The sequence below is a fragment of the Lipotes vexillifer genome, unplaced genomic scaffold (assembly GCF_000442215.2).
Source record: "Lipotes vexillifer unplaced genomic scaffold, Lipotes_vexillifer_v1.1 scaffold897, whole genome shotgun sequence".
Lineage (NCBI taxonomy): Eukaryota > Metazoa > Chordata > Mammalia > Artiodactyla > Lipotidae > Lipotes > Lipotes vexillifer.
In genome coordinates, this window is record NW_006785587.1 from 1,377,256 (window position 1) to 1,391,271 (window position 14,016).

Below are 14,016 nucleotides of genomic sequence, written 5' to 3' on the forward strand. Positions count from 1 at the left end.
GTGTAAGCCGGCGGCACCGCGACTCGGCTCCTGTGGTCCGTTCTCAGGCTTCCCGTTCAGGTAAAGGGCTCCGGGTGGGCTCTGAGGGGCCGAAGAGGGACCCTCGCTGGGAAGGCGGGCGCGGAAGGGGTCGCCGGCCTCGCTGCCGCCTTTCACGGATCTGGGGTGAGTGCTGTTTAGACTGTGCCTTTTTGTACTGAATTCACTCGGATCCCGTCAATATCAGGACGGCATTGGTTTACACTTCTTAGTCACTTCGGGCCTCTGGCAGGTGTATAAATTGGAGTTAATTCGCTGAAGGGTTTAGTCTGGGGCGCCGGCGTCTCCGCATTCCCACTGGGTCGGGGGGACTCGGGGGTGCGTCTGTGCGGTTACCCCCGCTGGGCAGACCCTGCGAGCTCTGGGGCGCAGATCGAGGGGGAGGGCACGGCCGCTGAGAGGAGCCTTCCGGAGGACCCGTGTTCCGCCTGCAGCCCAGAAGTTTGAAAGCTGATTTCAGCTTAACTTTAAAGTCGTCGCCTTCCTTCCCGCCGGCCCGAGAAGCGCCCGCCGCGTTTCCCCGGCTCTTCTCGGGTCGAGCCTCCGAGACTCGCAGGACGGTCTTCGCGGGAAGGTCGGTCGAGGAGAGAAAGAAATTAACTGTGGAAGGCGCCACGAGTGGCTTCTGGAAGGGAGGGCAGCCAGGGCGGGAGTCTCTCGTTGGGTGGGAGGAGGCTGGCCCGGGGGTGTGAGGGCAGGCGGGGGCAGGATGCTCGGGAATACACGGGATGGGCCGCGCTGCGCGGAGTTGGTGCGGCCTGGGGGGCCGAGCTGAGCAAACTACCGCGGCCGGCAGGAGGCGTCGCTCGGACCCGAGCGTTGCGCTGCGCCCGGTCGGAGTGCTGAGTTTGGAGCGGGCAGTTTTCCCAGATGGTGCGAGGGGTCGGGAGTGCCCGAGAACCGGGGGCATCACGAGGTGAAGAGTAGAGCGGTAGGTCGCCTACAGCGGGGACTGGAGGAAGGTGTCCTTTCAATCTTTATTTTTCTGTTATGCAAACTAATTGAGGAACTAGGTTCTAGTGACTTCCCCACTTCAGCCACTCCTCCAGTTCTCTGCCCCTTTCTCGGTTTTATTTCTGAGGTTGACAGAGGGCAAAAATAGGAAAAGTTGTGGCGTGTGTGTATGCACCCGTATAAATGAACTGGGTTTCGTCTGTTTTGCCTTGATTAGGTGTGATAGGAGTGGGGTGTGTGTGTGTGTGTGTGTGTGTGTGTGTGTGTGTGCGCGCGCGCGGAGGAAGGCACAGGCCGGTTTGGTGTGGTGAAGAGGGAATACCACAATCTGTGCCAATTGTGCCTTGAGGCAAGAGCACCAAATGATGAATAATAACGCCTGGTTTGGCTGCTTTCCAGTTGATTTATGTCTTATGTCAAGTCCCTCCTTCATGAAGCTTTCCCTAACAATAACAACTCACATTGAACTCTCCTTTTTCTACCTTTTTTTTGTACTTACTGTGTGCATTAAAACCTTGTTATAAAAAAAAAAAACCTTGTTATATACTGTTTTTACTTTTTTTGAGTGTGATCATTATGCACTTTTTACACATGTACATTTATGAATCTCTCCAATTAGTTCTTTTTAATATTCATTTTTCTGGGTACTCAGTTTTATCATTTTGTTGCTATTGTTGACTCATAAAGCCTCACAGAACTAGGCATTTAATAGGTGCTTCTTCTTCAGTAATTCAGCAAAAAAATATTGTGGAGCACCCACTATATGCATTGTGCCAGGCACTGTACTGGGTACCTGGGATGCATACTTGATGAAGTGATGAGCCCTTGCATCAAAGATTTCTTTCAGTCTGTTGGACAAGGGAGAAGATTAATTGCTCATCACCACCCCTTTACCACCTGGCACAATGCTCAGTAAAAATTTTCAGAATTAGTTAATGAATGCTAGATTGTGGAGGAGACACCATTCATCATTTTACAAAGTTTTCTTTGCTTTTTACTTTAAGTTCCAGTTTCTTTCAAGGGGTCTGATTCTTTGAAGAAAGCACTTTTTTAGTCACTGAGTAGTTATTTAGGGATCTGAAATTTGGTGGTGTTTTTTTTTCTTGTGTTATTTTTCTGTGCCTTCATTTGTCTTTTTGAAAAAATGCATATATGTAACTTTTCTGAAGAGAAGGAGGCCCCTTTCTGTATTAGGAAGTTGTGTTTGGTTTCTAAAACAGTGAGCAGTGGTTGTTGCTGATGTAGCTTCTGTTACTAACAAGCCCTGATATTCTTCCTTCAGTAGTGGTGATGTTTGGGGATTGCAAAAGTAGACCCTTAACATCCTTGGGGAATATATTGGAACTTTCTGAATCTAGAAATGCTTCAGTAGGCTTTCTCCCATATAATATTTCGATTGAGAAGCCCCTGTTTCCTGAGTATATTCTTACACCCCAAATTCACTCACAATTAACTTTGCAGTTTTTCCTGCGTTTGACAAACTTTTTTTTTTAACAAAGAAATAGTTTTTGTCACCTCATGAGATAGGCAATACATAAACAACTGTGAAGAGAACCACAAAGCAGTAGAGATGTGGTTTCCCCACTGTCATTAGATGCACTTATTTCTACCCCTCATCCTCCACCCCATCCTAGACTTACTGTAAACATTCATACCCCAGCAGAATTACAAATCGTATATTAAGTCCACAAATAAATGTCAAGAGCCTGTTGGAAGATACTATCTCTCTTTCACCTTTACCTGTTGTGGGCTTCTGAATAACCTTGGCTGCTTTGGAGCCTTGATTTCTCAGTAAAATTTAAAACTGACCTGTAAAGGTGAAATACAGTATAAGAGGAATGATTTCAGGGACTTAGAGACTAGAACAAAACACGTTGATGAATGAATAGGATTCGGTTGTTGTCAGCTTGTAAATGATATTCTTTCTTTTCCTGGTAGGATTTTTTAGACTGAGGAGCAATTGGAGCTAATCCACATGATGGAAATGGAAACCACCGAACCTGAGCCAGACTGTGTAGTGCAGCCTCCCTCTCCTCCTGATGACTTTTCATGCCAAATGAGACTCTCTGAGAAGATCACTCCATTGAAGACTTGTTTTAAGAAAAAGGATCAGAAGAGATTGGGAGCCGGAACCCTGAGGTCTTTGAGACCAATATTAAATACTTTGTTAGAATCTGGCTCACTTGATGGGGTTTTTAGATCTAGAAATCAGAGTGCAGAAGAGAGCAGCTTACGTGAATCTATGGTGAAAAAACCTTTGGAAATCAATCCATCGTGTCCACCAGCAGAAGACAGTATGTCTGTCTTGATTCCTGATGGAACAAATGTTGGGGGCCAGATACCAGAAGCCCATCCTACCACTGATGATCCTGAACAAGTGGTTCCAATCCAGGATCATAGCTTTCCACCAGAAACCATCAGTGGGACAGTGGCAGATTCTACATCAGGGCACTTCCAGGCTGACCTTTTGCACCCAGTTTCAAGTGATGTTCCTGCTAGTCCTGACTGCATAGACAAAGTCATGGATTACGTTCCAGGGGTTTTCCAAGACAACAGTTTTACGATCCAGTACATTTTGGATACCAGTGATAAGTTGAATACTGAGCTCTTTCAGGACAAAAGTGAAGAGGCCTCCCTTGATCTTGTGTTTGAGCTGGTGAACCAGCTACAGTACCACACTCACCAAGAGAACGGAATTGAAATTTGTATGGACTTTTTGCAAGGCACTTGTATTTACGGCAGGGATTGTTTGAAGCACCACACGGTCTTGCCATATCATTGGCAGATCAAGAGGACACCTACTCAGAAGTGGCAGAGTGTATCCAATGATTCCCAGGAGCACTTGGAAAGATTTTACTGTAACCCAGAGAATGACAGAATGAGAATGAAGTATGGGTATGTATTTATAACTACTTTAAAGCTATTATTAAATCCTATAGAGAAGGTAAAGAGGCTTTAGTAGGGTGGTTTCTTTCAGTAGTAACCTAACAGGTTTTTTTTTTTTTTCTACTGTTATTCTTTTGGCTGTATGCTATCCTGATTTTTCATGGCAGTTGAATGCAGGCTATTTATCTAACCAGACAATGAAGGTTTTATGATTTGAACAATTCAGATGTCACCCTGTGCAATATGTGTGTGACTGAGAAGTTGCATATACATTGAGTGTTGTGAATCAAATACTGTTTTAATCATACAGGAGAGCTTGCTTTTGAAAGAAAATCCATGGAGAATCTTATAAATTACGAATGCCTAATTTATCTAATTTTAAAGTTTTGTATATTGAGTAGTTCCTATTTTTTAAAGGAAAATAGTGTTATTTGGAGATTTTTGTGGCCCTCTTTACATTTTGAATAGTCCAAACAATTTTTCTGTGAATGATTCCGAAGTACCTCCCAAACTTCTGAATCATGCCGAAACATGTTAAATCTCTTTTTTAGTTTCCTTAAAGCTTTTTACCATTAATTTTATTATTCTGTTTATCTTACAGATAAAACAAATTGTTCCACAACTCAGGGTATTTTTTTAAACCTGAGTCTTACAACAGTGAGTGAAGGGAAAATTTATGTTAATGGACATATTTGTTTGTCATTTACATTAAAAAAAGTTATTCTCATGTTTTTGTAGGCAAGATATGTATATAAATAATTTGGTTCTTTTATGGATGTCCAAGCATTATTCACTGATAGGGAACTGAAATTTCCACATCTCAGTTCTTCTTTAATGAATTTGAAAGTGGAGAAAATAATACTTGCCACATGTAAAGTTGCTAGTGCAAAAATGGCTGTATAATAAGCATTGATCTTTATACTCCTAAGTTGTTTCTCCTGTAGTATAAAGGGACTTAAAATAGTAGGCTGACTATCCTAATCCAGAAGTTCGGGAGAAAAACTTTGTGGAGAGTCATCTTTGTTCACAGATAAGTCAGGTTACACTACCCAAGTGTCTGGAGAGTTAGAAGGCAAATGGTGGCAGTGAACCATTTTCATGTTGTCTAATTCTATTAGTTTTGACGTTAACCCTCCGTGCTCTAACAGTGCCAGAGCGTTGTCGGCATTACAGTAACCTGGTCTTTGTTTAACTTCTCTTGCTCCCATTTAGTATTAGCTAGGTGGTTTTCTTTGAATATTTCAGTTGTATAGTACACAGATGTATGTGTCTTTTTAGCAACTTAATTACCATGAGACTGGAATTTTGCGTCTTGTGTTTCAAAAGCGACATGTGGAACAAGATGAGAAACAATATAAAGCCCAAGTTTAAAGGCATTATTATGTAGAAGACCTCTTCGGATAAAAGTAAAGCTTATATCGAAAATGTAGTTCTCCTGATCATAAATGCATTCTCTTGATAATGTAAATGCATTCAAGATACTGTCTTGCTTGGGTAGCAAAATTCTCAGATCCTGTAACAAAGCTAAGTACCTCTGACTTATTTTTTTTAGCCAGCATTGGAAGTGAGAAAAATGTTTTCCATTTTGTCTTAAAAATCTTTTTAATAAGGTATTGTCCAAAATCTCTGTTGCCCATGAGCTAGCAATTCTGATTGGTATGTCAAGGGTAATTAATTTTATATACTCTCAAAGCCACTCTAATCCTTCCATCTCCAGATTGCAAAACTGTGCAGAACAGTGGCCTCCCACTTCACTCTTATAAAGCAAATTTCCAGTCTGCTAAATACTTCAGCATCTTGGTACATTAAGTTTCTATCTGTTTGAATTGCTCAAGAAGAAACTAGCAGGATTATTGTCCAACACATTACATTCTGTTACCTTGAGCAAGGCAAGACAGATATTTTGATTCCCAGAAAATCCAGGAACTCTTATGATAGCAGCACACTGAGTATTTTATCCTTTGGTAAAATTTCTTTGCTGAAGAATAGACACAGATAAAAGCCCATACGCATTCATTGTTGGATCAGTTATAAAGTAGTTGCAGTGAGTGCTTGATTTCCAGATCAGTTTTAAGGAAGTAAATTAGTGTTTATTTGACACTTGAGAGGAGAAGTATGAGTGAATTATTATAAGTGGTCCTGCCCTGATAAAAATGGCAAAAAGTATTAACAGTTAATTACTAGTAAAGTGAAGTTCTCTGTGGACTACAGTAAGAAATGTTATAAGATTGTAGATAGCTAAATGTCAAAAATTAGGCTTTTGGGAAGTTGACCTGTAGTCATTGCAACCTGGTTTTCCTTGTATTCCAAAGCGATGTTGTGTTTCCTGGCAACAAGATGCAGATAACGGCATGTTGAGCCTTGCTGAGAGATTCACAAACAAGCTGGAGCAGCCCAGGTTCACATGGTTACCACATTATTTGGCTAAAGCTATTAATCTCTGTGGTCAGGCCTGTAAAGCTGGTCTATCTGTGCAGATTGCACATAACCAGGAAGTGTGTGTTCAGCTGTGTATATGCCCAAGTCGAACCAGTCTTTAGGTTCAGGAATAATGAATGGCAGTTGTTTATCCCACTTGTTTTCAGCAGTTTATATGACTTGGTAAATCATTATTATATACTATACCCATAATAGTTCATTGTGTGGAACTTGGGGAAAGTTCATACTTCTGAGTCTCTAGCAGAGACAAAAGTTCATAGTTTCAAACTGTGTAGATAAAATTCTTTGGTTTTTGCAAATGGATTTAACATCTAACTTAATCCAAATTAGATGTGCAGTGTTCATTTTATTCTCAAGAGTGAATGGAAGGAAAGTTGAGCTAGATAAGTTCACGGGTGCCTTCCAACTCCTTAGTCAAGATGCTTGATACTAAAAACACGTGTAAAAACAGGATTTTAATAATAAAAGTGCCTACTTGGTTCATTATAATGAAATTATTTTAATTACTCTTCCAATTTTGCCTTCACCCCAAATTACACCATTCCACTTTGCTTTCTCATTCCTTTTGTACATCTGCAAAATCAACTGGAAAGTAGTTGTATGTATGAACTCCCCATATTTAGATGCTAAGGCTTTTGCACACGGGATGGGCTTTGGAGAATTTCCAAATTCCAGATAAGCAGTTAAGAAAACAACATCGAATGTTGTGTTTTCCATTAAGAAAACATAGTCTCTGACAGTTTAGGCACTCATCCTTAGTAGAAAATGATATTAAATGGCAGGACTAAGCAGTTTTAAAAGGGTTTCGGTAGCTGTGCGGAATACTGTTGTGGATAATTGAAATTGTGGAGGATGTGCAAATCTCCCTTTAGCAACTGCAACCACCATAGGTTTTCACAATACATTCATTTTAAAGTGTGCCAGAATAGTCTTCTAGTTATTATCGCCCGTAAGGAAGAGGCACTCTGCTGACCTTATTTTGTAGGTAATTTCACCTACAGTGAAAATATGACCAGTGATTATTTCTAATTCTGAATTTCCTGCAAAGGGGCGAGGATGAAGAAGAAAGTTGCAAGCTCTGACTGCATGGTTAATTTTTCTCAGAAGACAGTGTTCTTTTCTCCTCTGTAGGATTAAAGCTTATTGATAAAAAAGGAGTTTAAATTTTATAGCTTAAGCCTAGAGTGTTGCCATAGTCTTAGCTAATTAGTTTTGAGTGATTTTGATTGCTGGTGGCTCTTAGAAGTTTTTGTTTTTTTAAAAACTGTCCAAGGGACAATACCATTAGAAGACTTCACAGGAACTCTGTGAAAGAAGACAAGGAGAATTGCATATTAGTGATAATAAAGAGCATATGCTGTTCTTTTCTATATGACTTGCAGAGTGGATTATCTAAAGTATAGCAAGCTCCTGACTGAACTCTACTGGAATAGTTAAATTAGCCAAGTTAGCTCTGGCCTGCACAGCTGTGATGATGTATGAACTAACTCATTATGTGTTATTGATAATACTGGAGGGAGGAGAACAGCTGAAACTTACTGTGCCTTGTGACTTTCTGGTATTTCTTGAATATACACAGCTGGATGAGTTTGAATTTATTTTAAAAATTCCTGCCTAAGAGAAAGCAAGAGCTCCATAAGCAAGAACTGTGTTTGAAGTGACTTTCAAAATAATGTGCCTTGTGCTTTAGGAGAGAGCAATCCAGTGAATTATTTTCTGTACCTCTTTATGATGCTATTTACATATGAAATAAAACTAATTGGCTTCTGTCTATACTAATCCAGGGAAGTTAATGGGTCTGTGTAGAGCTGTCATGGGAATCAATAGCAATCATTCATTTATTCCCTTTCTAAGCAGATTAGACTTTTTGAAGCAGCTGTCACCTGGCTTCAGGTTGGGGTCAGTCTGTTCCTGATATATTCATGGTAATGAAAATGAAGCTTGCAAAGATGTGTAACTTTTAAATCAGACAGTTGGAGGAGATAACTTACAAGGTTATCTCACAGTTCCTAAAAATAATTGCGTGATACATTCATTATACATTTTATTGTTGAGTTGACTCTAAAGCTTTTACTTTTTATTGTAAATAAACAGAAAAAAATAATCATTCAGTGTTTAAAACTTCATTCTGCATATGTGAACATGCAAAAATGCAACTTTTGACTGATTACTGTGTTCCTGTAAAACTACTTCCATTGTTACACTAGAATTTCTAGATTCTAGATTTGCATTCTACCGTAAAACAAAGGTAAATTCATAAAATCCATCTGTGTGCATCTTCGATCTTAGTGATCCTTAGTTTCATATTGGGTTTGGGGGGCTATTTCTAAAGGGTGTAAAGCAGTATGTAGCCCTTACAAACCTTGACTACTTATGGAATTCTACTAAAATCCAGCCATTTGAGATGGTGACTGTTTTCCTATGGCCTCTTGTATCTCATCCCCTGATTTGAGACCACCAGATTCTGTATCCTTTGTCTGATGGTAATAATTTTGATCACATTTAAAATGGGACCTGAGATCCTCTTAACCTAGGTCATCAACCTTTGATAATTACCAGTATCCTGTTTGTGAGTTGTAGTTGCCTTTTTGTGGAAGGAAAGCTTAAGTACTTTTGAGTTACAAGATGATTCTTGATTATCCTGGAGCAACTTTCTGTAAGGCTGGTTCAAATTGGACACTGGTAAGTTTTGCAAGAAACTCCCTTTGTAAAAGCAGTAGAGTTTCTTTTTTAAATAAGTCTGAGAGTCTTAAGCTAAAAGGAAGTGAATATGAATGATATTTGTATCTTTGGAAGATACCAGAGTGCTGAGGATTGAGCCATTTTGTGTTTCATTCTGGGCTTGAAATCGTTAGGTAATAGCTTAAGCCCTTGAGGTAAACTGTACTTTGCAACACCATAAACAGAAACTGTACAAAAGAATAAAATATTTCTAATTAAAGTTCATTTCTAGGAGCAAACAAGTCACGTTTTTAAATATGAAGGAACTCCCTTAACAAAACCAAATATTATTTTTGTATTTATGGCAGTGCTTTCTAGGGATCAGGGATCATACTGCACAGACTCGCCTCTATTTAAAATCCCTGTGTTAAACATAATCCAGCCCAGTCCCCAACACATTAACTGAAAGCCTCAAATTTCTAATGTAGATGAATTCCTTGTTAATAGGGGGATTTTAAATTACAAGGGATAGGGTCTGAAATACATTTTGAAATCTTTGAAAATAAAGGATTTTACGTAAAAATAAATTCCACTTATTTAGCTTGGTAGTTTGATATATATTTGATTTGTGCAAAAGATAGTATTGCAGTCTTGTTCTAAATAAATATGACTTATTCTGTGATCAGGCACTCAAATTTTCGAAGTTGCTTATATTAATAAACTTCTGATTATGAAAATTCCAATTTTCCTTGCTGACCTGTCCAGTCACTGTTGCTAAGACAAGCATAGAAGGGAGTTAACTGAGCATTCCTATTTGCCGTGACCGCACCGCAAAATGTATGTCTCCTCCATCTTTCTCTGCTATTGCTGTTTACTTACTGGTAACACCCACTTGACCAGTAAAGAACATTTGCATGGTCATCACAATGAAAGGATAAGCATGTATGAGAGTGGGAATGCTAAAGCAAGTGTTTGTTTCTTTTCACATTCTACAGAAACCAGTGATTTGCGAGTATGTGTGCCACAAAATGTTGTGTAAGGGGTGTATTAGAATCCCTCATGACTAAGTTATCTGAGAGATCGGGAAATTTGTATTCCTTATGCAAATAGATATCCTTTGTTTTGGTGCTATTGCTTCTGAGCTTAAGGAAGAATTTGTGAATAGTCTTATGTTGAAACTTAGCACTTCTCATAATGATTGGAAAATGTTTAGTTTAAGCCACATTTACTGGAATTTCTCTTTATTACATTAATTTTTTGTTTCCTTTTCAGATTAAGAGATTCTTAAACTGTCCCTCTCATTTGACATATAGCCATAGAGTTTGTGTGACTTTCTTTGCTCTAGGTTTTTACCAGCACTGAATAGTCAGGGAAGAATGGCAGGGGTAGGGGTCCCAGGGTGAACTTTGCTTGCAGTGTAGTACATGTGCTTTCAGAATCTTGCCTGCACCCTGTGATCTTCAAAGCTCCTGCAGCTGATCTGGGCATAGGGAGGGCAAATGGCACAAAATACTTTTAAGTAATTTCCTGCTGCGGTTGGTCTTTGGTTTCTGACTGTCACCTGGCTTCGCTCTTTCATTTCCAGGTATTGTGAGAATAAAAATAAGCGCAGGAGAAATACCAGGTTTGCCTTCCAAGGTAATAAAACAAAGACATCGTTGAATGGGGGGGTAGAGTATGTGAAACAGGAGGAACTTTTCTTGCTTGCCTTCTGATGTTCGGATTGTCAGAAATGCTGCCACACATCAAAAACTTTGTTTAAAGTCTTCTATTGATACAATTAATTTGTTACTAAAAATTAATCTAGACTGTCTTAACTAATTGATAAAATTGAAAGAAACTTGGCTTTGTAGAATCTCTCTCCCCTAGGAAAAGTTACTGACTTAAGACCCTTTTGAAAGGTTTTGTGGTCATAGTTTACAAAACCTAGACAATAAAAAAAATTCTCTTAATATGTTTTCTGTAGGAAGTTTTTATTTTTCTTTCGGAAATTTGCTTTAAAAACTCTCAGACAGTGATAAATTCTTTATATAGTTTGTATACATTTAAGTCTCTCATGCTAAGAGCCTCTTAGTTATTTATATCTGGGTTCTCATGATAAGCCATCAATGAGTATATTTTTAATTTGGTCACTTATCAATTAGTTTATCTGTACTAATTGGGGAAAAAGACATGGCAAAATTTTAAATAAAAAGGATTTGTTTATAATTTTAAAAGTCAATTCAGAAATAAACGAATAGATTGTATCTTACTAGGGGTTATTAGGGTTATTAGGTTATTTTATGATAATTATTTATAATTAGTATTTCATTTATGTGTAAATGAGTTCCAAATTGTTTGAAGTTATTTGAAAACAGTTATTTTTAAGAAATTTTAGCGTTTGCATGCAACTGATTTTATAATTATGTAGAAAAGTTTTATAAGTAAATATATTTCAGACCACTTTAAAGGTCAAATTTCATATACACAAAATTTAATCAGCTGAGAACACAGCAGGCATTTTTTATTGTCTACTTTGACACAATTAACCTCCTTTCTTGATAGAAGCCTCTCAGTTTTAAAAATATTTCACTTAAAGGGGATATTTACTCATCTTCATAAAAAGCAATAACTGCGTAATTTAAGGTAGTATAAGGCATGATACATTTCTTTTTAATCTGTTGCATGCTTTCTGTCCCAGCTGTTCTTGTAGAAGTTGTTTCACTTCCTTTTCAGGCCATGGTTGAGAAGTATGTCTCACTTAAGTTACCTTCTAGGAGTCTCAGGACATGTGACTGAACTGGGATAAAAGTTAAGGCTATATGACATTTTTGATGTCTTCAGTGTGCAAATTTAAGCCCGTGCCTCCATAGATAACAGTGCGATCTTCTGATCTTATAAGCATAATTTTTATTTATGAAAGATTTTAGGCTTATCCACATTGTATTAAAAAGTTCTTTTGTATTCTTTGCTTTGAACTGATAGTTTTGTAATAAAAAAAAAAGCCCAACGTAACTGTTTCAGTAGGTTCTCTTCCTCAGGTGGCTATTGTAATTTGCTTTAAGTGGTTGTATGGGGTAGAGGGGACTTCATTGTATGATATATTTAGGGGTTTAGGAAACAGATGTACTCAGATGGCCGTGTCTTAGTACAAAATTTTTTGAGAATAAACTGTTATACGTATTTGTTTAGTTCCCCATGTGCTTTTGGAGAATATAGAATAATAAAAGCTTAAAAACAAGTATCCTTTCATTTAGAAAGCCTACCTCACTGCCTTTTTTCTGTTTCTTATCCTCTTGTTTTTATTTCACTGTGTTCACTTCTAGAATCACTTTAATGCCACAGATTATATGTCTGACAATTTGTAAATCAAACATGGAGTTTACAAATAAATGTGGTTCCACACAGCATCCACTCATTAACTTAACTGCCTTCTCATTCACCTGTTTCGAAGATGTCCTGGGAGGGACCAAGAGAGCAGCACACATAGCCAGAAGTTTGCCCTAAGAAAGTTGATCCCCAAAAACTCATTGACTCTTAAAGTACGGAATATTTTTACCTACCCAAAAATCTTTTGAGGTAAATCCATGAACCAGGTTTAATGTTAATTGTTTTACGGAGTGATCTGAATCTCAGCAATCTTGCCTTGAATAGGTCAGGGTCTCCTTAGAGGTGGGCAGGTTTAGTTGTGAGTCTACATTTGATTCTTAGTCTGCTCATAAGTACTGAGGGCCATATGCAAAATAATAATAAAAAAAAAACTCCCAATTTTGATTTGTAGGTATGTCTGTGCCTACAACTACTTCTGGATACAAAGGGGAAAACCCAGTTGTTACCAGGGCCCAGTGTCATAGTGTAGAAGTTAAGTAGAGAATTTTAACCTCTGGTACATATTGAAAGATATTGCTTTGTATATAGGCAACATACAAAGATAGATAATTTTATAGATAATTTTTATTGCCTCCCCAAATAGCTTTGCGCTATTTATTCGAGTCAGTGTTAGCAAAAGTCTTAATTAGTAACAGAATAAATGACAGTTACTATGCTTCTAAAGCAGAAAGAGTACATAGTCCTCTGAAGTTTAATACTACACTGCTGTCACAAAGTATGTTGGTATTATATATGCCATGGCTTTGATTCTCATCACCTTGTAACATTTGAAGGGATCTATAAGCTGCCAGATATTCCAACATTGCTAAATGAGTTCCTGGAAACATCAAAGCCAGGTATCAAAAGCCAGCTATATTTCGTGCGCCTGTGAAATTTCTTTAGCAGCAGCAAACATACCCCATCTGTCATGCCTGTCTCAAGTCTGTAGCAGAAGAGCCTAAATACTCTCCATATTGCATTTGATCTTTATCCTTCTATCATTATGACCCTTAGTTTGGGGAGACATTTTCGCTTTACATCATAGTAATAAGTAATTGTGTCTGATTAATCCAGGTATGAGGGTGGGTGTTGATTAGTTTGAGGTCACAGGTTTATCCTTGTAGAAACCAGTTAACTTTTATAGGCAGGAAGCCAAGGTTCCGAAGTCTAACCCACCTGGTTAAAACTGTACAGAGTAGTGTCCAGAAAACTTTATACTTAATTGACCTTTGCTAAAGTCTGAGTTCTATATCTTATTTGCATCATCTTCCCACTTAAATGTTTTCTGTCTTCTGTGACTCTTGTTTCATTTAATGGCACCATTATCCAGTCATCCAGATCAGAAACATGGGACACATTCTGGACCCTTTCTACTCCCTTCAGCCCCTCCATGCAGTTAGGGTCTAACTCTTAAATACTCTCAAATCATCCCCACTGTTACCTCCTGAGTTCTCTACCATCATTTGCCTTATATGCAGTTCTAGTAGCTATAGGTGGCTAAGCATAGAATAATAAATATTAATAATAAACATGCTAATAAATATTTAGCAAATAAGGGCCTGTCTCCACCCTTCCCCCACCTTCCTCTGCCAAAAATAAACAAATCAGTCCTCTATACCACTACTGTTGGAGTGATGTTTATAAAAAGGCAAGTCTGACCCTTTTTGAAACCCACCAGTGATTCCTGCT

At 38.4% G+C, this 14,016-nt stretch overlaps 1 protein-coding gene across 2 annotated transcripts in view; it reads left to right on the forward strand.

The window, feature by feature from the left end:
• TIPARP (TCDD inducible poly(ADP-ribose) polymerase) overlaps positions 1-14,016 on the forward strand; it is a 30,635-nt gene that overhangs the window by 987 nt on the left and 15,632 nt on the right. The window contains exons 2-3 of one of the 2 annotated variants that reach the window (XM_007457653.1): positions 8-60; positions 2,932-3,888. In XM_007457653.1, the coding sequence (XP_007457715.1) occupies positions 2,969-3,888 (920 nt within the window). In that variant the 5' untranslated portion in view covers positions 8-60; positions 2,932-2,968. Of the gene's footprint in view, positions 1-7; positions 61-1,873; positions 1,906-2,931; positions 3,889-14,016 lie in introns of those variants that run through there. The other variant, XM_007457654.1, reaches the window with a different exon arrangement.